This window comes from Sciurus carolinensis, chromosome 2 (genome assembly GCF_902686445.1).
Source record: "Sciurus carolinensis chromosome 2, mSciCar1.2, whole genome shotgun sequence".
In the NCBI taxonomy this organism is placed as follows: Eukaryota; Metazoa; Chordata; class Mammalia; order Rodentia; family Sciuridae; genus Sciurus; species Sciurus carolinensis.
The window spans coordinates 121575199-121599219 of record NC_062214.1 but is presented as its reverse complement, the minus strand read 5'-3'; the positions used below and the strand labels follow the sequence as shown (position 1 = coordinate 121599219).

The following is a 24021-nucleotide window of genomic DNA, read 5'->3' as shown; positions in this document are numbered from 1 at the left end:
ATGACAAAAATGAAGACTTGGAAGGGCTGAGTAGGTCAAAGTCAGGAAAAGTTTGGACTTCGTTCATTCACCCAGAGGAGTGAGGAGAGCAGAGGGAGGTAAAGAGACAGATAAAGAGAAGCAGTGTTTGCAGTGGGGGTTCTGGTGAGAAGAGAGTTGATGAGATCTGAAATCTGCTATTGAACTTCACAAATAAAATATTTGTTCCTGACTTAATCCACTATACAACACATTCTCTTGGGAGTTAAGGAGACCCAGGGTCACCTGAATTGGCCAGAAAAGATAGCACAGTGTGAGTTCAAGCTTCCAAATGCGATCAGGAAACATTTGATCAGGGAAGCAGACTCCTCCTTAACAAGGTAAAGTATGTATTCTGTGCCTGTGTGCTCTGGAAATCTTTAGTTTCTGTCCCATTGCAGGATTAACAGAAGCCTGAGATCCACTGGGCTACACGGGTGTTTGTGACCAGCAGAAATCTTTGTGAGCAGAGTCCTGCATCAGTGATGTAGTCAGACACCAGGAAAACAGCAGTGTCCTGAGGTAAGACACACTGTTCAGGCGAAGCACTTGCATCCAAATCAGGAGTTGAAGTAAATGTACTGTTGACAATTTAAATTTAGAGAGTACCAGATCACCAATTCAAGTCCTTGAACCTGAAATAAATATTTTCCCCAGAGAAGGTTTATACGAGCCATCTGCTGTGGTACATCAGGCAGGAATAAATGCATTTGTTGGTCTGACATGAGAACTATGTGAAAGACAAGAGGCAACATCCAAACTCTGTTAGATTTTTCTCTGAATTTCAAGTTAATTGCTAATACAATATGCATGTACAAATTTTCCAAGTTCATGGCTGAAAAAATGAATCTTGTGAAATAATGGCAAAATTAAGAAGTTTCTATTATGTACAAAGTGCTTTGCACATGGCCAGTGTTCTCCTGTTGCCTAATGTTAATTGGATGAATAATGAAATTAAAATCAGTGTTGAAAGATTGTTTGTTGATTCTGCTAATGATACACTTTGTCATAGTGGTGATCAAGGCATTATTCTTTAGAGTTCAATTTCACTTATTGTGAACAAAGAGAAAAGAAGTACCACAGAACATCAACCCCATGTCAAAGAGAGTTCATGTGTTAATTACATCATGTCAGAATTTTCTTCAGAACAGCAGAGAGTTCAACTCAAATAACAATGCAGTATGGAAAATCAACTCAGCGTATGAATACAATAATGATGCTATTTATTCAATTACTCAATGTTTTCTTTTTTATTTTTTTTAATTTTTATTTTTTAATTCAGATTCATTATACACAAATGGCATACAACTTTCATTTCTCTGGTTGTACATAGAGTCACACCGTTTGTGTAATGTTTGTATCAGTGTTTTCTTTTTACTAAGTAATTATCTATTAATTCTAATAATTGTATCATCAAAACTTATAGTGTTTAAATGCCTGCAATAGTATGCAAACTATTCTAGTGGTAAGCCTTCATAACTCCAGGTTTATGAACATTTAAATTTGATGTCAGGAAACCCAGAGTTTGAATTCCTGCACTTTACCCTAGTGAACTTTAGCAAGTAAGCAATAAGAATAGTGGCAACTGTGTGCCAGCTGTGTGTTGGATGCTGTGCTAAGGACTTCTATACCATTTAGATTGAAATATTCCACCTCTGAATCATATTCCTTATTGTTAATTTTGTGATGTAGCATAGTACTTAGAAGTTTGTCTAATATGAAAAGTACTGATGGGCATATTATAGTGAGAAAAAAACCCTGAGAATGTTTTTCCCTTCATTATCTAACACTAAATCTTCCAGAAAACTCAACCTTCAGTGACAAGTTAGTCACTGAATCCCTGTGTTTCCTTTATTCTTTCTGCTTCTCCACAAATAACCCATGAATAGAGATTTCAGTTACAGATCATGTGAACTTGAATAAAAAGAGAAACATCTCATAAGAGTATTTTTCAAAGCTGATAGAGATTTTTCTCTATTTCCAAAGAAGTTACACCTCTGGATCTAAATCCTTAAGCCCGTCTGGCATATTGTACTTGTTCATAAGTGCAAGGAAGCACTGTACCAGTGAGTGCTAAATCCTAGAGCTAAAAATTTATGATGGATTCAGTTTGGATCTAACACATAGCTCTGCATGTGTTTCTATGAGTAACAGTTAATTTAATGTCTATTCCACAAGTGACACTTTCTTTTTGAAATTTTTCAAAATATTAGTAGTCCAAGTTTAAAACTAATTGAAATGTATGTCTCCCTTGCACAGGGATGGATGGTAGAAAAGAAAGAACACTGTCCTACTCTGTAAGACCTTTGTCATTTTTTTCATCAATCATACTTTTGAAGTTGTGTCTGAAAGTATTTGCCTCACCAAAATTTTGGCATGTTTTCTCTTTTTTAAGTTTCTTTAGAAATTTTAGGTTTACTTGTGACATTTAGGTTTATGATCCATTTTGGAGTCAATTTTCACAGAAGTTATGAGATTGAGGTTGAGCTCTCTTTTGTTTGTTCTGTTTTTTTCCTTTACTTTTTTGTGTATCCAGTTTTTCCATGATGATTTACTTCAAAGACCTTTGTTGAATTTTAGGTAGAATCTCATGTTTTGCTTATTTTATACAAATATGTTAATCTATTTAAATCTTCATCACCCTAAGATCACTTTTTTTTTTTTTTTTTTTTTTTTTTGGTACCAGGGATTGAACTCAGTGGCACTCAACCACTAAGCCACTTCCCCAGTCATATTTTGTATTTTATTTAGAAACAGGGTCTCACTGAGTTGCTTAGTGCCTCATAGTTGCTGAGGCTGACTTTGAACTCTTGATCCTCCTGAGTTAGCCTCCGGAGTCACTGGGATTACAGGCATGTGCCACCACACTCAACTAAAATCACTCTTAATTGTGTTTTTACTCTATCCATCATGTCATCTGTCCTCTCCTTGCATCCCAAAACTTCTTAAGCTGAGTTTCTCACTTACTGTCTCAGTTTCCTGATTCCATGTTGATTTGGTTTCCCCAGTTTTCAATCAATGAACTTATTTGGTGAAGGATAGAATATGAGTTGATGGTCAAGTCTAAGGGATCACACAGCATTCATAGCTCATTCAGAGCACAACTATCTTTAAGTATTATCTTGTCCACTAATCTTTCATTTATAAAACATTACACCTAATTGTAATTTAGTGTATACATTTGCAAATAAAAAAATGTCTGACTTCAGAGGTAGAGTAGAATCTCTTTTTCCTTTTAATTTGAATTAAACTTATTTTTAACTAATAACATAAAATCAACAAATTTAGGGGTATCATGTCATGTTTTGAATCATGAACTTTTATCATTTCTTTTTTTTATTTTTATTTTTTTTGGTTGTCAATGGACCTTTATTTTACTTATTCATTTATGTGCAGTACTGAAAATCAAACCTAGTATCTCACACATGATAGGAAAGCACTCTACCACTGAGCCACAAATCTAGTCCCTTATCATTTTTATAGTGAATATATTAAAGTTCTTTCTTAAAGTTTTTAAAAATATGCAGTACAGTATCATATGTAGGCACCCTGCTATGTAAGACACCTATTTCAGTATAACCTAGTACCCAGGGATCAACCTTGACCAATCTCCCTCATCCTCCTACTCTTCCCAGACTCTTGTAACTACCATCCTCCTCACAAATTCTAGGAAATTAATTTTTATATTCTACAAATGAGTGGGATCATGTACTGCTTGTTTGTCTGTGCCTGGCTTATTTCACTTAATGATCCTTATGTCCATTCATCTTGTTGCATATGACATCTTTTTAGCTGATTGTTATTTCATTGCGTATATGTAACACCTTTGCTTTGTGCATTCATTAATCAGTGGAAATGTAGGTTGTTTCTATCTCTTAGCTATTGTGGATAGTGCTGTAATAAACATGGGAGCACAGGTGTGTCTTTGACATACTGATTTCATTTCCTTCCATTTCCTTTGGATATATACCCAGTAGTGGAATAGCTGGATCCTATGGTGGAGCTGTTTTTAGTTTCTTGAAGAATCTCTGTATTGCTTATCATACTGGCTGTACTAATTTATATTCCAGCAACAATGGGCAGGTGTTCACATTTTTCTCCCCATTCTTGCCAGAACTTTGCAAACTCTGTGGTGTACGTGATCTTGTTTTCTCTATGCAGGTCATCTGTGAGCAAGCAATATGATCAAGTCTGTGGAACTATCAAATCAAACTCAAGTATCAGAATTCATTTTGGTGGGACTGACCAGCTTCAAGGATATAGAATTTCTTCTCTTTGCACTCTTCTCAATTATCTATTTGTTAACAGTTTTAGGTAACCTTCTCATTATAGTTACAGTATTTTTTACCCCACACCTGCACACCCCCATGTACTTTCTCCTTGGAAATCTCTCCTTTGTGGATATGACCCTTGCTTCCTTTGCCACCCCTAAAATGATCATGAACATGGTAAAAAACAAGAAGACCATTTCTTTTGTTGGTTGCTTCACTCAGATATTTCTTCTTCATTTACTGGGTGGAAATGAAATGGTACTATTGGTTTCCATGGCCTTTGACAGATATGTGGCCATTTGTAAACCCCTACACTACATGACCATCATGAACAAGAAAGTGTGTACCTTGCTTGCAGTTATTCCATGGTTAATAGGTCTCCTTCATGCAGGACTTCAGTTACCCTTTGTTGTGAATTTGTCTTTCTGTGGTCCCAATGTGGTGGACAGCATTTTCTGTGATCTCCCTCTGGTTAGCAAACTTGCATGCACGAACACGTATTTTGTACAGATAGTCGTGCCAACAGTGGCATGCTCTCCATGAGTTGTTTCCTTATTTTGCTTATCTCCTACAGCGTGATCCTCATGACCATCAGGAGGCGCTCTTCCACTGGGCAGTCCAAAGCCCGGTACACTTTGACAGCTCACATCACAGAGGTGATGATCTTCTTTGGTCCATGCATCTTCATCTATGTGTGGCCCTTCAACAACCACTCCGTGGATAAGTTCCTTGCTGTATTCTATACCATTGTCACTCCTATCTTAAATCCACTTATTTACACCCTACGAAACAAAGAAATGAAGACAGCTATGAGGAAACTCTGGAGAGCTCTTGTGCATTCTAAAGAAGATATTTAGGTTAAGAGTATGATTACAGAGAAATGGGGTATTGTTCAGATCTCTAAAATTTCTTTTAAAATAGACATATCCAAGTCATATACAGAAAGGCAAATAAAACAGCAAGATTGTACAAGCAAGATATCCTATAGTATCTCGAATGTAAATTTAATAGATAAATTGTATTGGTGTTTAAAATAATGTTGGGAGAGTTGTAACAATTGTCAAGTACACTCATCCTTCAGAGCAGTTCATAGATATGCATTTTAACTAGGTAGTCATAAAACTTTGAATGAAAAGTAAATAAAGTCAATCTCCAGAAAGTTTGTCATAATTTTCTGTATATTTTGAGTGATTTAGCACTCAATGTGGGCCTAACATTGTTTTGTTTTGTTTTGTTTTTTATCAATTATATTAGTGTCTGAGTCACAAATTGTATGTGGTGCCTTCTAAAAAACCAGAAATGGGAATTGCACCATCTACCTCCACCATACAAGTCACCTATTTTTCCAACCACTGAAAAGAGAGTTTGCCTAGTTGTCTTTCAGGGTCATTGATATAATGAAATCTTACTACCATCTTCCTGACTTTAGTGTTTCAATTCCATAAAACTACATTCTGACTCCAAATATCAGGTTATATATTGCAAAGAAGACAAACCCTGTATTTTAGAAGCAATATTTTTTGTATATGTCCCTGTGGCCCAGACATCAGCTCAGCCATCATATTGAGAAAGTCCCTGACTTGTATCTAGAACTGTTATAACTCCTCTCTCTGGCTTCTGGGTTGCTTCAAAAGCCTCTGTGTCTCATATACCACTACCAATGGGCAATGGGAGTGCCTGGTCCCAAATATCACTGTTATTACTTCCTGAGAATGCAGATCTGTAGTAGCCCTCACCTGCTTGTGCTTCTCACCTCCATTCCATGGCTTCTCAAGAATACCAACTATCAGAGTTGTACCACCATCAACTCAAGTGGTCCAGGAAGCCAGATGCTGTGCCAGCAGCACTTCTTTCTGTCATAACATCCTTAATAGGAGACAAGGAATCTGGAAAGATGTTAACAGCCATCTCCATAAAGACCCTGATAACCACCACTGAAGAGTTCCACGTTGTCAATCACTGAAGGTCTCTCTAAACTTCCTCAACACCAACTTCAGCTGACAGAGGGAAGTAGAGTCTATACCACAGTGCACCCGTGGTATCCTCAACAGTTCCTTCCTACCTGACGGTGTCCTAGCACCCCACATAGGAAAGGTCTTTCCCCACTGAAAGCAGCATGTGAAGTCTGGGAGAAGTGAGTGCTTCAGCAAATACAGAGATTGCACTTAAGACAACAATGTGTGGAAAACCAAGAAGGCACACCTCCACAAAAGAACTCACAGAAGTCAGTAATTTCACAGTAGCTAACTCCAAGGAAATGGAAGACCTATGACCTATCAGGCACACAAGCCACAAAAATTGCTTTAAGGGAGCTCACGAAATTTCAGCATGTCTTTGTGTATATAATATAATTTTACCAAAAAAATCAGAAAAACAATAATTGTTAAAAACAAATTTACAGAGTGGTTGAAATCATTTTTAAAAACCCAGAAAGTTCTTAAGGTATTGATAACATTTAAAAAGATTTAAATTATGACATCAAAAACTAAAAAATATAGGAAGGGGTAGAGTGAAATTGTATTGTTTAATGCAGATCAAGGTAAAGTATCCACTTAAAATACATAATTATAAACAGAATGTAGGATCATAACAATAAGAGTCTGTAGAACAAATTGACATAACACATAACAAATATGTACACAACAATCCATCAGCAGAATACATGTTCTTCTCAAGCAAACAAAGAACATTCTTCATGATAAATCACATATTAGGCCACAAGACAAGTCCTATCAAATTTAAGATAAAAATCATATTGGTTATTCAATCTAACCACAGTGGTGTGTGTGAGCACAAAAGAAGAGACCAGGACAAGTGCAAACTCTACAAATCAGCTCAGTTCCTTTATTCAGGAATGAAGTATCACACAGGAACAGAGGGTACAGTGATGAAATGGCATTGGACTCAGTTTCCTGGTAGAAACAAAGAAAGGGACTAGGTTTATATAGGTTATTTTGAGGGGTGGTCTAATGAACATATCAGTTTTCTTGGGCACTCAGAAACTTGAGGGTATTTTTTGGTCAAAGGTCTGTGGGCAGTGCCTGGAGAGGATTTACCCTGGAGAAGATTAATGCCTCCTAAAAACTGTTTCTTTTAAGGGTGATAAAACACCTCCCTGTCTGCAGCTGGCACCTGGAAGACACTTGTCTTGGGAGAAGAAGGCCATCAGTGCATGGTCTTCATTTTTATTTGTTTTTCTCAGGCCTCATTTTCTTGGAAATTTCCCATTCTCCATACCTATTAGCGTGAAGCTAGAAATAAATAAGAGAGAAATTTTATGTAACTGAAAAATGCTTGGAAAATAACTAATGTGAGCCTAACAACTAATGGGTCAAGGAAGAAACAAAAAAGAAATTTTGAAAATACTTTAAAAATAACAAAATGGACATACAATATTATAACTAAAGGGACGCAGCAAATAGAATTTAAGAAGTAATTTTTTTTAACAATAAAGATCAACATAAAAAAATAAGAATGATCTTAGACACCCTACTGCAACACCTAAAAGGAATTAGAAAACAACAAGAACAACCACAACAAAAAACCTCAGTTTGTGGAAGGAATGAAAGATCAAAGAGGAAATTCAAATCCAGACTAGATAAACAATGGAAACATCAGCAAACTCAGGTAATTTTTGAAAGGAAAAACAAAACAGGAATCTTGAGTTACCCTTAGAAAAAGTTGGAAAAGTCAAATAAATAAAAGCAGAAAGAGGAGACATTACAAATTATAGCATAGAAATATAAAAGATAATAAAAGAAGGTCACTATGCAGAACTGTTACCCAACGAAGTGTATGATCTAGAGAAATGGATACTTCCTACAAATCACTGTAAGGTTGGATGCGGGCGGCCAAAAAGGAGTCAGACCAAAAGCGGCTGAAGGAAGATTTATTGGATTGGCTCTTGGGCAAGATTCACCAGTCCTCCAGGGCGAAGGCCAGGGTAGAGGGTCAGGGAATCTGTACGTGGCTCTGACTGGCCTAGGTCTTTATGGTCCTGAATTGACTGGGGGTCCCGCTGAGTGACAAGTGGGTGCCAGGGGCCATTAGGGTTCATCTGCCAGCATCTGATTGGTTGTGCTTTGGCTCGAGCAGGCTGCCTGTTGTTCTGCCGTGCATGCGTGGGTTGCCAGCTTACCGCTACTTCTCGTTCATGCACCTGAATCCAACCTAACATCCAGACTTTTTGGTGATACAGGGCGCAGGAGTCCATCTGGCTACTTCCTGCTTATTAGGGGGTGTGGTGGGGAAGGTAAGGTTCAGGTGCCAGTTCGGTGGGGAGGCAGCTATAAGTGTGCAAGAGCATTTGGTTGTATGTTATCCTGGTGACCTCATTTTTGAGGCTCTGGAAAAACCTGAGGAGATAGGGAGCAATCATTAATAGTTCTATCACTAATATGGGAGTGAGGATGGAGGTCAGCCAGGTGAGAAGAGTGGAGTTCAGCCATCCTGGCCAACAGTCATTTGACTGTTATTTCTTCAGTCTTTCACTCCGATGCCTGAGAGTTTTGATGTTTTTCTCGACTAATCCAGTTTCATTGACGTAGTAGCAGCATTCTTCTTTTAAGAACAGACATGTTCCCCCTTTGTCCGCTGTCAGAAGATGCTTCTACTGCTTCTTAGAGTTGGTATTATAGCCTTTGGGTGGCAGTGACTGCACAACTGAGTCCTCCTGCCCCCCAACCCGAAGGCAGTGAGTGAGGAGGCTAGGGAAAGTCCAACCACCACTGGTAGGAAAATGACCCATTTTACTGTAGGGATGGGATTTTGAGCAAGCCAGATTAATTCACTTTACTATATAGTGTCAACTGAAGAACTAAGGTGGAGGGTGCACAGAAAGCAAAGGGCATATTGGAACCTAACTTTTTGTCAGAGTGACATTACAACAGAAAAAGAATCCTGGAGGACCAAACATTGGAGAAGAGACCCATATGGTTTGGTTGCAAGGTACCAAGGTAGAGGAAGTATATCAGTAAGCAAAATTCTCTGAGGAGTTGTGATAAGGAAGAACTCCCTCCAAAGGTGAAGAGGGGTTCTTTGAGGTGTTGAGGAAGTGTTAAGGGGGGTACTCATGGGAACGGCTGTTACAGGTAGTCCGGTCCAAAACTGCACAGAGAAAGCAATCTGAGGTGATGTTATTGACTCTGGAGAGATTGAGAAGTTGAAGACCTTGACGTATCAGAGTAAACCATGATAAAGGATTAACATGAGGCTGAGTAGCTGTGTATCCCGGAAGGGTGCTCTTTTAAGGCAGGAGACATGGCACCAAGGGGAGTGGCCCAGAAGTTTGGCCACTATTGGGGTGGTGAGTATAATTGTGTGGGATCCAGTCCAGTGAGGTGGTAGTGATTAAGGATGAAATTCTTGAAGCAAAACTGCATTGCCTGGTTGAAGAGGAATGATGGCTGATTTGATTTGCAGTTCGACTGGAGATGAGGCTGTGGAAGGCGCTAGAAGGTAGCAGTCTGCATGTTCCCTTAGGAGTTTGTGCAAGAGTGTGAGGTAAGGTAGATAAGATGCCAGAGGAGGAGGGGCGATTGGGAAGTTTAGGTTGATTAGGAAAGGGTACCCGTAGAGTAGCTCAAAGGGGTTGAGGCCTGAGGCCAAAGGGGGCTATAAGGGCTGCCCAGATTCTGGTAAGGGCCAATGGAAAGAGATTGGGCCAAGAAAGTCTAAGTTCAACAGCAAGTTTAGTGAGATGATCCTTGAGAATGCCGTTAGCCCTTTCAACCTTATCCGAGGATTGGGGTTGGTAGGGAATGTGGAGTAGATGTTGAGATTTTTGGAGACTAGTTGAACAACCTGAGAGGTGAAGGCTAGACTGTTGTCTGGATGGATGGATGCAGGAAGTCTGAATCTGGGAATAATCTGCTCAATGATGATGGAGGCAATGATGTCTGCAGTTTCCTTGGGGGTAGGGAAGGCTTCTATCCAGTCTGAAAAAGTATCAACCAAGGTAAGTAATAACAGAGCTTCTTGTGTCTGGGCATGTGGGTGAAATTGATCTGCCAGTCTTCACCTGGCTGATGGCCTCTCAATCTGATGTGTTGGGAGCTTGGGTTTGATGTCCCCTTGTGAGGACACTGTGGAGCAGACCGGGCAAGCAGAGTGGATCTGCTCAAGAATGTATCTCATTCCTGGAAAGTAAAAGACGGATTAGAGTAACCACAGAAGAGACTTAGGGCCAATATGAAGAGAGTTATGAATGTCCATCAATAAGCTGTAAGCTTGCTGCTTGGGAAGGGCAATCTGGTCTCTCCAGTTATCATCCCCAAAATGGCTTCCCTGGGTTATTAGGTCCTCCTGTTCCTGCGGAGAATATTTAGGCATAATTATAGTGGCTAGGAATAGGATGGGGGCTGTTGAGGACTTTGTTGTTAGCCCCAGTGCTATAGTGTCCACCTTGTTATTACCCATGGTTATAGGGTCTGAAGAATTTTGATGTCCTTGGCAGTGTATGATGGCAATTTGGAATGGCAGCTGAAATGCCTCTAACAGCTTAGAAATTAGGGAGATACTGAACCACTGGTGACCCCTTTGTGGTTAGTAATCCATGCTCCTTCCAAAGAACCGAATGTGAGTAAGCAATCAAGAAGACATATTTGGAATCTGTATAGATGTTAACCTGTTTACCTTTGGATAGAATTAGGGCACTAATGAGAGCAAAAAGTTTGGCTTTTTGGGACATGGTCCCTTCTGGGAGGCAGTTGAATTCCAGGACTGAGGCCGTGGTGACTACCACATAAGTGGCTCTATGGCATCCATTGGGACCCAGCATAGAACTGCCATCTACAAAAATGGTTAGGTCAAGTGAGGGAATGGGTAATAGAAGAGGTTGTCACTGGGTGAGTGTAGGGCCTCCAGTACCCTGTGGACAGGAATGACTGACGATTGAGGGAGGTGGGGACAGTGGGAGAAGTGTAGCAGGGTTGAGAGAAGAAGAACAGAGAATAATGGTGGGTTTTCTATAAAGAGGGGTTGAAATTCTTGAATCTGTGATGGGCTCAGGAGTAGAAGGGATTTATGACTTAAGAGGTCCTGTAGTCAATGGGTGGAGAACACAGCTATTGGTTGGAGTAGTGTGAGTTTAGGGCTTCCTTAGTTCAGCTTCTGCCACCAGTGCCCAGAGGGATGGTAGCCACCCACGAACTGTAGAATTAGGCTGCTTGGAGAGATGTGCCACCGGTCTATAGGAAGGTCTGGTTGGTTGTGCAAGGAGGCCAGTGGCAACACCCTGCTTTTCATCCGTAAAAAGGTGGAAAAGATGGTTAGGGTTAGGGAGAGAGAGAGTGGGGAAGGACGTGGGAGTATCCCTGAGCTTGTAAAAACAGTTAACTATCATGTTGGGGGAGGTAAGGGGCCCATGAGGGGTCTCCTTTGCTGCCTGAAGCACAAAGTTAGGGACTCAATGCCTGAAGAAGTCAGCCAAACCCAGGAAGGAGAGAATGCAATCTGCCATTTCGGGCAGCTGTAAGTTACAGAGGGCTTGGATTCTGTCTGTTGTGAGACTCTTAGAGATAGGAGTGAGGAATATGCCTAAATATGTGACTGAGGGGGTGGTAAGCTGGGCCTTGGCTGGAGAGACTCGATAGCTTTGAGACCCCAGGAAAGTCAAGGAGCTGGGCAGTGTGAGTTTGGGAGGCCTTGAGGGATGGGCTACATAGGAGGAGGTCATCCACATATTGGAGTGTGCTATCTCCCAAGTCATGAGTAGCCAAATCCTGAGCTAGGGCTTGTCCAAAGAGGTGGGGGCTGTCCCAGAAGCCTTGGGGTAAAACTGTCCATGTCAGCTATTGAGACCTAAAGGATGTAGGATTCTCCCAGGTGATGACAAGGAAGTAATTGGAGTCAGGGTGAAGAGGAACTTTAAAGAATGCATCATTAAGACCCAGAACTGTGAAGTGAGTGGTAGATGGAGGAATGTGGGAAAGAAGGTTGTAAGGGTTAGGAACCACTGGGTAAATGGGAATAACTGCCTAATTAATTAGACGGATATCCTGGACCAAGCGATAGGCCCCTGAGGGTTTACATACTGGCAACATGGAGGTATTACAGGGGGAACCAGTAGGGATGAGGAGTCCCTGAGTAAGTAACCAGCCTATGATGGGTTTAAGTCCTTCCATGTGGGCACAGGAAATAGGAAATTTGGGACATGAAGGAAATTTAGTTTGAGGTTTTAGTTGGATAAGGACTGACTTGTGGTGGGAGGTTATGACTGGCTTTGAGGTGTCCCAGACTTGAAGGTTGGCCAGGTCTGGGGGCAATGGTAGGGTCGGGGGTGTGGGGGTACTAGAGAGTGTAAGAACCAGAGGTAGAGGAGGTGAGTACTAAGAATGTGCCCAGGAAGAAGTTGCAGGGTGGCTCCTAGGAGTTGAAGAACATCTCTGCCTAGAAGGGGAACTGGACAGGAGGGAATGACCAGGAAAGAGTGTGTAATAGGATGTCCCTCCAGTGCATGGGCTAACCTAGCTGCTTTGTTTGGGAAGGAGGGTTTCCCATCATTTGCATAACTGAAACCTGGGAAGGAAATAAAGGCTCAGAGTGGGCAGGTAAGACGTAATAGGAAGCTCCCATGTCCACAAGGGAAGTGATGGACTTACCTGCTACCTGGAGCATTACTCTGGGCTCAACGAGGGTGATGGGGATCCTCGAGTTTGGGTTCCTTCAGTCCCCTGCAAATCCCAACAGCTCAAGGGAAGGGACCACGTGGCTGGTCACACCCCTGTATGGAGGCACTAGGGAGGGGCCAGCCATAGGGCAGTCACTCTTCCAGTGTCCTACTTGTTTGCAGGTGGGACACAACCTGGTGTGGGGTGTGGGTTTGGACATCAGCAGGCCCAGTGTCCCTCATGTCTACCCTTGAAGTAAGCCCCTGGTGGACAGGATTGCTGGTTCCCCTTTGAAGTTCTTGCTGGAACTGCAGGCTGCAGGGCAGCTACCAAGGCTTAATACTGGAGTGTCACCTTTTTCTGTAAATGAGCCTGCCTGGCCAATTTGACTGATTCCTCTTGGACATTATAGACTTTGAAGGCCATTTTCCATCAGATCTTGGAGAGAGGTTTGAGGGTCCTCCTCAGCTCATTTGAACTTTTTTCTTATGTCAGGGACCAATTGAGAAATGAAGTGGATTGCTAGTACTGTAGCCCCAGAAGGAGATTCAGGGCCCAATTTAGTATATTTGGTAAGGGCCTCTGTAAGGCAGTTAAGAAGTAAAGGTGGATTCTCATTCAGATCCTGGGTAATTTCCCTCTGTTTATCAAAGTTTACCACCTTATTGGAGACTGCATTCATGCCTGCTATGAGATATTGGACCATGCGAGTGCAATAATGGTGGCCCTGCTGGCCTTCTTGATAGTCCCAGTTTGGTTCAGTTATTGGGACTGCTGCTGCCCCAGTGGGTAGGGTTGTGTCCATTAGGTGGATCTGATCAGCATGATCCTGTGCTGCCTGTTGGATGCAGGCTCATTCGTCTGGGGTGAGAGTGGAAGAAAGAGTGACATGGACATCATGCCAGGCGAGATTATAAATCTGGGAAAGATATCTAAAGGCCTTAATATAGGTAGAGGAGTCAGCGGAGAAAGACCCTAGATGCTTCTCAATCTGGGAAGGATCCTGGAGTGAGAATGGAACATGGCCTCACAATGCCCTCTGCACCAGCCACCTCCCAGAGGGGACAAAGCAGTTTTGGGTTGGGCGGTGGGAGGGTCTGATGGGATCCTGTGTGAGCGATAATAGGGGAAGAGATTGTTGAGTGGGTGGAGGGAAGTTCTGGGGGAGGAGAAAAAGAGGAGGGGGAGGGCTTGGAGGAGGAGGAGGAGCTGTAGCCATAGGAGGAAGGGGCGGAGTTATAGCTGTGGGAGCAGGAGAGGAAGAGGAGGAGGAAGTCTGACCTGAGTAAGGAGGGGGAAGAAGAGAGGTGGAGCCTAAAGCAGTTCTGGTAGATCTGAAAACATGGAAGAAGAAGCAGGAGAACAATGGGGGAGAGGTTTGGGACCATCTCTGGAGAGGAAAACTTGGTCAGTAGAACAGGTAGAACAAAGGGAGGGGTGAGCTTGTAAATCCCAAAAAATCCTGAATAAAAGGTAATTCTGACCATTTCTCTGTCCTGCGACAATAATTGCCCAAGTCAGTGAGGTTTTAAAAATCAAAGGTTCCCTCCGGAGGCCATTTTGAGCCATTATCCAAAACATACTGAGGCCAGGCCACAGTCCAGTAAAAGATCACCTGCTTATGACTGGCGTGAGTTTTGGGCAAGTCCTAATTTAGTGAAATTAAGGTACAGACAGCCCAAAGAAGTCTTGGGGTCTAGGGAGGACCCAGCATTTCCCATGACCTTTTAGTATTACCCAGGAGTGAACAGGAGCAAGAAGAGGCGTCCCAAGTCCTGGTTGTGATCACCAGAGAAAAGGAAGGTGGGCAGACCAAAGGTTAGAACATCTTCTTAGCCCTCGAGCCTGGAACAGAATGAGGGGCTAGTCAGAGCCTGGAACCTCTTCCCAGTCTGCCAGTGCTCAAATGGACTGGGCAGGGTTCTGTGTCGCAGGGAACTTAGGACAGAGCCCCGTAGGAAAGGCCAAGGGACATAAGGAAGGGAACTTACCCTGTCGGCCCAATGAAGAGAAAAGGATGGTGCAGGAGTTTCCTGGTTCATCTGAGGGAGAAGGCTGATATCCCCCTGATGAGGAAGATCAAAAGACCCTTCCCAGGTTTTGGAAATGTAAGGTCGGATGCGGGTGGCCATGAAGGAGTCAGACCAGAAGCGGCTGAACAAAACTTTATTGGGATTGGCTCTCCAGCAAGATTCACTAGACCTCCAGGGTGAAGGCCAGGGTAGAGAGTGGGGGAATTCACGTGTGTCTCCAACTGGCCTGGGTCTTTATAGTCCTGAACTGGCTGGGGGTCCCACTGAGTGACAAGTGGGTGCAAGGGGCCATTAGGGTTTATCTGCCAGCATTTGATTGGTTGTGCTTTTGCAGAGTGGCCTGCCTGATGTTCCACAGCACGTGCGCAGGTGCCTGCTGTCCTGCTCTCTCTCATCTATCTGCCTGAATCCAACCTAACAATCACCAGGAAGAAATAGAAAATCTGACCAGACCAGTAGTAATTAAGGAGATTGAATCAGTTGTAGAACATCTGCCATTGGAGAAATTCTGGACCTGATGGTCACATAGCTGAATTCTTTTATTAGAAAAAATATTGTCATTTCTCAAACATTTCTTAAAAAAATAATTGTCAAGAAGGAATATTTCAAACTCATTTTCAGAGGGCACCATTATCCTTTTAGCAAAGTCAGAATAAAACACAGAAAGAAAAGAAAATTACAGGTTACTATTTCTGATGAACATAGGTATAGCTATATCCAGGAAAATACCAACTGAATTTACCAGCACATTATATCTACCACTCACCATAATAAAGCAAGTTATTCCGAGAAGAAAAGATACTTCAACCTATGCAAATCTATACATGGGATAAGGCATAATGACAGAATTAAAGTGAAAATTAACATACGATCATATCAATACATGCAATAAAAGCATTTAACAAATTCAGTGTGCTTTCTGGACCAAAGTTCAACAAATTAGGACATATATGACAAGGTCATCACTTGGTGAAGCTTAGAACTTTTTGCTTATCAAGAACAAGAAGAGTATGCCCAGTCTTACCACCACTATTCAAATACAGTACTGGAAGCTCCAGTCAGTTAGTAAAAGAAAGAAATAAAAGGTTCCCAAGTTTGAAAGAAAGAAGTCAAATCATCTCATTTTCAGATTACATAAAATTATGTATAAAAAACCCTACAGAGTTCACAAGAAAATCTTAGATCTTATAACTGAATTCTAGAGTGTTGCAGAATACAAAATTAATATATAAAATTAGTAGTGTTTTCACATAGTAAACACATAAAAATGTAAAGGAAAGCAATCCCAATTATAGTAACTACAACATGTAAAATATGTAGGTATAAATTTAACCGAAGAGTTGAAGAATTTTTGTTGACAATAAGTGAAGACACAAAAAGGTACACTCATACAATGCTGGAGGGACACAGTGACACAACCACATCAATGTTTATAGCAGCTCAATTCACAATGGCTAAACTATGAAACCAACCGAGATGCTCTTCAACAAAAGAGGATAAAGAAACTGTAGTATATATACACAATGGAATATTACTCAGTCTTGAAGAAGAAAGAATTATGGTATTGGCAGATGGATGGAGCTGGAGAATATCATGCTAAGTGAGATAAGGCAATCCCCAAAAACTGAAGGCCAAATGTTTTCTCTGATAAGCAGATGCTGTTCCATAATTGTGGGGGGGTAGGGAAGAATAAAGGATTGGGCAGAAGGGAGTAAGGAGAGAGGAGAGATGTGGGAGTGGGAAAGGTGGTGGAATGAGATGAACATTATTACCCTCTATACATGTATGATTACACAACCCGTATGATTCTGCACCATCTACAGCCAGAGGAATGATTTGTGCTCCATTTGTGCATAGTGTGTCAAAATGCATTCTACTCTCATGTACAACTAATTAGAAGAAATTTAAACATTACCAGATCAATAAAAAAATATAAAGATACCCAGCATTCATGGATTGCAAAACATCTTGCTAAAACGTCCATATTCTTCAAAGATATCTGTCGATTCAACACAATGTCAATCAAAATCCAAAGGCTTTTTCTTTTACAGAATTAGAAAAGAAATATATTAAAATTTCTATTTAACCAAAAAGACCCTGAAGAACCAAAACAAATTTGAGCAAACCAAACAAAGCTGAAGGCATCACACTACTTGACTTCAAATCTCCTACAAATAAGTATGAATCAAAACACATGGAAGTGGCATACAAAGAGACACACCACTCAATGGGATGGGATAGTGAGCACAAAAGAATTTCAGGCACTTCTGGTCAATTTATTTTCAAGAAAGGTACTAATAACACACAATATGGAAAGGACAGTCTCTTCCATAAAAACCAAAATTATTAATGAAAGAATAGAAATACACATAATGTTAACACAAAAGAAATGTTAACATCCATGGCTATTTTAATAACATGAAAAGTATATTTCAGGACAACAAATATTACCAGAGACAAAAGAAGGTCATCTCACACTGAGATAGCAGTCAATAAATCAGGATGACCTAACAATTTCAATTATGTAGGCCCCTAATCACAGAGCTGAAATATGGGAATAAAATTGATAAAACTCCAAGAAGGAGGCACAGACTGAAAGTTATAAACAAAAATGTCCAAAGCCCACTCTCAACAATTGATTAAAGTTGATAAAAATTCATCAGAGTTTAACCAGTTTTGCATAATTCATGTTTACCCAATGATCAAAATATAAGGCTATTTCTTCTTTTGAAGTGCACAGACATTTGCCAATTTAGGGAATATTCTGTGCCATAGAAAAAGTCTCAATTAATTTAAAAAATATTCAAGTTACCCAGACTTGTACACAGATGTATAACACAGTTCTATTTTTAATGTCCCCAAAGTGGAAAGAACATACCTATCCTTCAGCAGATGAATGGATAGCAACGTGCTAGTCTTTTAGTACAACTGAATAGTATTCAGCAACATAAAAGAATGTTCCACTGATGCAAACACCAATATGACAAATATCAAAATAAGTCTGATGAGGGAAAGAAGTTAGATTTAATAAGATAAGATTTAATAATGGGAACTTTGAGGGCTGAGACACAGGCCACTTTCTACATGGTGATGTTCTTTTCATGGTGGTTTATCCATGCTTATTAAATTTTACAGTTTCAATATGAGCCATTTATTATATGTCAGTGCACTACAAAAGTTGTATTTAAACCTAGGAAATTAAAACAGATGTATTTTTAACTCACTTCAATGTCCTTTTTAAAAAACTTGAAGATATCTTAATAACTTCATATCCATTTTACAAAAGATAATATCTCATGTAATCATAGAAGAAGCTGAATTATACCAGAACATTTGACCAAGATTACCTGCTTATTCAGACCACCTTGACTTAAGTCAGGGCACTCTGTCATATCACAGTTTTTTTATTTGTGGTCATATGTCACACTGCTCTGGCAATTGGAAATAAAATCTTAATTAGATGGGCTTATGTAGATAGTATTACAGATTGAGATTGCAGAAGACATCTCCTTAATACTTAGTGTTCAAATGAATAACTTTACTAATTTTTAACACTGGGCTGATTTACATGAGGTTTATCTGTCTCCCTGTTCTGACATAAAGAGTATGCAACAGTTGGTATTACTCTTAGACACAAAACCCCAAGAGAAGTCCAGGTAATTATTTCCATGATTCATGTTCCCTTCAGATCATTGGATAAAAAATTTCAACTGAGTGGTTTCAGGTGGTAAATATAGGTCATGCCAAGGGAGAGCATTTCCACAAACATTGTGTCCACCCAGCAATGGATGTCGTCACAAGCACACTTCAGAAGGAGAGAGAATCTGCTCTAACAGGAAACATAGTATTTAGTAAGTTTTCTCAGCTTTCTGATTCTCTTAAGATAAATCCTAAAATATTTGTATGTGCCTCTTTTAAGGACATCCACTATGCCTGGAGTTAAGTGTGCCTTTAGCCTCTGATCTTCTCAGAAGTCATTTCATGGACTTTCCCCTCCTATCCTTTCCTTACTAGATTCTATGGTCTTACCAACAGTGCACACAACACTAAGATGTTCTACCTCAGGCAAGTCTGTGTATGCAGCTCACATTCTCTGCTTGCCTATCAACATGGACATCTTCCAACTATCCTCATTTGAATGGTCTCTGCTTTTAAAGAGGATATGTATTTTTATATCCCAAAGTATATAGTATGTCAGATAACTTTTGTCATAGAGATATAAGTAAAAATGATGACAAATATAAAGAAAAGTGATGTAAAATTTGGTTCCTCCAAACCTGAGAACAAAGGAAGGCATCAAGAGCTACTAGAAAATCTCATCAAAAACACATTAAATTGTTTAAGTTCTACTATATGCTAGGAAAATAACAAATATTGAAAATATCAAACAGTTTAGTAGTTTTACCGTTAAAAAAATCTGTACGGAAGGATATTACATTAGAAGGAATTAATACTTTTATTGGTGTCTTTTTATAGTCCTAAAAAAGTAATTCTGTTTATCTTCTTTGCCTCTTTTTGACTTCATTAATTCCAGACCTAACATTAGCTCTTTTGTGAAAATTATTTGAAAATGAGAATTCTAAAGATGCTTTATTAGAATATCCTATTATCTTAGTTCCTGTAAGATGGTAATAATGCCTCCTGGCAAGACAGGTAAAGGAAGAACCAGTTGCTATGTTCCTGGAGAGTAAGCAGCCTGTGTGGTCAATCTGTTGCTTATGCTTCTCCTGTTATTGAATAGGTAAGTGGGTATTAGTTTAGACAAAATGTCAGTAGGAGACCTTTAAAGAAAAGCAATTTATATATTTTGCTTACAGAAAGTGTTCAGCTCACCAGTACAATTGTGGTCCATAGCTTTGGAAATGGGAATGTGTCAAAATCCACCACAAAGAATGGAGAAAGGAAGTAATTCTTTATGAACATACACTGAGTTCTTGAAATGGTTAAGGGTTTTCTGTATATTTTCCTTTACATAAATACAAAATTTTTATTAAATAATCATGCTCATTTTAGAGTAAGGAAATGGAAACAAAAATAGATTTAGTACTAGGTTATAAGGTCAACAAGTATTGAAGTGAGACTTTAATCAGATCTACATTAAAACTGTGATAATTCTTCAAATTCTCCTAAATGCTAGTTAATGTCAATATAGTAATATGACTAGTCCTCCAGTGTTTTGAATAATAGCAAATACAAATTTTTAACAAAAAATAGAAATTACTTGATTTTTTAACAAAAATACTGTATGATTTCTTAAAGAAGGTACATAGTTATCTTTCAGCAAATTATTCTCTCAAACATATTTGAAATCATGCTTTTTCCATTAACTATCATCTATGTAACTAATTCTAGCAGTACAGAACTAGTTTCTTAAAAGTTAACTTCAAAATTTTTGTGTCAACAGAAAATTGAGTTATGAGAATCAGATCAGATTGTTCAAATTTTCAGGGTACATAGACCTATTACATGCAGTATCAATATATTGTCCTTAGAAATTGAGTAAATTTCTATTATAGAAGATATGTTTATTTTCAAGTAAAAATACTATTGTTATACATCCTCTTTTCCATAGCAAATGTATATGTTATCTAATTTATTCAGGAGAATTTTGTTTTCATTTTATCTTTGTTTATCTTTTGTCTATTTATCTTATCTTTGTCTGTTTATCTTTATCTTTTATCTTTGTCTCTGAGATTTCAGTAAAATCGAAGAGGAAAATATTGCCAAAATAAGTTAATGGGTTTTATTATTCATACTCTCCTTGGCCCCACCATGGAGATTTCAAGGTATAAAAGAAATTGAGGCACATACACTAAAACAATGCCAAAGGGAATTACTGAAGAAGAAAGGAAAATGGGCAATTATTTTCTACCAATTTGAGGATGTCTTGTCCATTTATTTAGAGATCAATATAAGTAATATCATTATATTTAAAGATGAATAATCAAGGTTCACTGAAAGTTTAAAAAGCACTCAGTACTCACAGTCAATTCTCATCTTGCAAATAATAGATAGATGATAGATAGATAGATAGATAGATAGATAGATAGATAGATGATAGATGATAGATAGATGATAGATGTGACATTGGTAGCATTCATGATCAGGGACTAAAATTTCAAAGCCTAGGGATTTTGCTGTGTTCATTGATATAATTAAAGACCAATATTTTTGTAACCTGAAATCATATGGAACATTCAGAGTTCCATCAAGTTCAAATCTGATTTTGAGTGGCCTTCCACTTTGATAAAAAAAATTTCTACATAAATCTACATTGATTCTTTTCTAATCCATTCAATTTAATAAATAGGTTATAGTATGTTGCAGTTTTTAATTCATGATAAATTATACCTCTGCTTTTGCATACAGATCATTATGCCAATGTGTTGATTATTTGGCCTTCAAGGTATTTATTATAAGAGCTTTTCTCTTAAAGGTTGTCACAACTTTTTTAAAATGCATCAGCTAAAAATTTAGTTTCATGATATCATATAGAAGAGGTTACATAGAGACTTGAAGAAATCATTATGCCCAATGAAAAGAAATGGTAAGAATGCCTCGTTTTAACTGTGCTGGATTTCAATGCTACTTTACTGTCATCTTCCAAAGTAAATGACTTCACTTTTGTTATTTAGTGTAATGATTGTTAGTTTCATGCTCAATTTTTTTTTTTTTAATGTGCAGAAGCTACTTTCCAGGTGAAGCTACAATCACTATCTAGCCTTTTGACTTTGCTGTCTGCTTTCTTTATTACCTTCTTCTGAGAGTACGCTCCCAGTAGGTCATTTGCATATAAACCCCATCCCATGTCCCGTGTCCTGGAAGGATTAGTCAGCTAACTTTGCTTTTGGAAATAATGCTATTTTGGTCAAGATTTCTCTTTCTGATTATATTTTTCAATATCAGATTTAGATGTTAAATTTCAATGTGAATGTAAAATCCCAAATAAAAAAGTGCCCTTTCTCAATTTCACTAATTAATAATATTTTGTTCTCTCTAGGTATTTTAGAGGATGAGATGAATAGAATGGATGGAGGAAATCAGTCTATAGTGTCAGAATTTGTGCTTCTTGGACTTGGCCACTCATGGAATGTTCAGGTCTTACTCTTCATGATATTTTTGGTGCTTTACCTGATCATCATCTCTGGGAATATCATCATTATAATATTAATAATCACTGACCCTCATCTCCATTCCCCCATGTATTTCTTATTAGCTAATCTGTCCTTTGTTGACATGTGGCTTTCCTCAGTCACCACTCCTAAGATGATCACAGACTTTCTTAGGGAGAACAAGACCATTTCCTTTGCAGGTTGCATGTGCCAGATTCTCTTTGTGCATGTTGCTGGAGGGGATGAAATGGTGCTTCTGGTGGCTATGGCCTACGACCGCTATGTGGCCATCTGCAAACCACTCCATTACTCCATCATTATGAGTCTGCAAAGGTGCATTGGATTAGTGCTGACATCCTGTACCACTGGCTTTGTGCACGCCATGAGCCAAATGACTGTGGTTATGCAGCTGCCTTTCTGTGGTTCCAAGGAAATAGACAGCTTCTTCTGTGATATACCACTGGTGATCAAGCTAGCCTGTGTAGAATCTGACAATTTGGACATTTTAATGAATATCGATACAGGAGCTGTGGCTGTAACCTGCTTTATTCTGTTGCTAATATCTTACACATATATTCTTTTCACTGTCCTCCAAAGTTCTAAAACTGGTGCATCCAAAGCCCTTTCTACGTGCACTGCCCATATCACAGTGGTGGTGCTCTTTTTTGGACCCTGCATCTTCATCTATGTGTGGCCAATCAGCATCACTTGGTTAGACAAATTTCTAGCTGTGTTTTACTCTGTTATTACACCTCTCCTAAATCCAACCATTTATACACTGAGAAATAAAGAGATGAAAAAGGCTTTGAAAAGATTCAAGAGCTATTACATGGGTTCCAAAGGAAATACTTAATTGCCCAGAAAGCTCACACAAAATACTTCAAATTGATGCCACAATCATCAGGTGAAATGGGTTTAAATTCAGGGAATTAGTGAATATCTGCCAATTGCTCCAGCCTCCAGTTATTGGTGTAGGTTTATTATAATTCAGGTCATTTAACAATCAACCTGCAAAACACTGAATTACTTCCCCCAAATCCAAATTTCAATGATTCCTCTTTATGGGAAAATTATTCAGTTAGTCTTTCTATGTCTTTATAAATATGAAGAGCCTAAAATTTGTTCAACAAATATATTCATCCATACTGATGGATAACATTTTAATGAACTTTGCTTGAATACTGTCCTAACCATATTTTAAAAATCTACTTTGTAAAGTAACCCCTTCTTTCAAATTTTTATTTTGCCCTTTGTCAAAAGGCAATCATTATTATTTTTGCCTTATCCTAGCTTTCCACCAAAACGCTAATGCGGGGCAGGGAGGAGTAAAACTGCAGTAAGGACTACCTAAATAAACAAAGTGTGTAGGACATAACAGTGGAGTTCACTCTGTGTTGAGTTTCACTAACTCAATTAAAATACAGTGACAAAATAAAATAAAAAATAAATTATATTTCTATTATTTATCTCAGTCTCAAAGACTAATTTTTTTCTTTTAATTATTATTTATCTTTTGTGTAAAAATCCTGAAATATAATCTCCCTACAGGAAATAAGTTTGACATAGCAGGTTAATTGTTGATACTACAATATCTTAGTAGAGTGGATAGTACATAGTTAATATACAGTAAACATATTTTAAAACATCTATGCATTTCAATTGTTCCATTCAAATATTTAAAACACCCATTTGTCAAGATATATGTAAATACTTTTTAGAACTTAAAAAATAGTCCAGATGGGTACAGTGGCACACTCCTATAATTCTAGTGGCATTGGGGGCTGAGGCAGGAGACTCACAAGTTCAAAGCCAGCCTCAGCAAAAGCGAGGTGCTAAGCAACTCAGTGAGGCCCTGTCTCTAAATAAAATACAAAATAGGGCTGGGGATGTGACTCAGTGGTCGAGTGCCCTGAATTCAATCCCTAGTACCAAAAACAACAACAAAAAATATTGTCCCAAAAGTTCAAATATATGTAAT

At 39.0% G+C, this 24021-nt stretch overlaps 1 protein-coding gene and 1 pseudogene across 1 annotated transcript; both read left to right on the top strand.

The window, feature by feature from the left end:
* Positions 1 to 4199: 4199 nt before the first annotated feature.
* LOC124976468 (olfactory receptor 4K17-like) lies at positions 4200 to 5146 on the top strand (annotated as a pseudogene).
* Positions 5147 to 21948: 16802 nt separating this feature from the next.
* Positions 21949 to 22896, top strand: LOC124977496 (olfactory receptor 4K3-like). The gene has a single exon (XM_047541072.1). The coding sequence runs from the start codon at positions 21949 to 21951 to the stop codon at positions 22894 to 22896; it is 948 nt and encodes a 315-aa protein (XP_047397028.1).
* The last annotated feature ends 1125 nt before the right edge of the window (positions 22897 to 24021 follow it).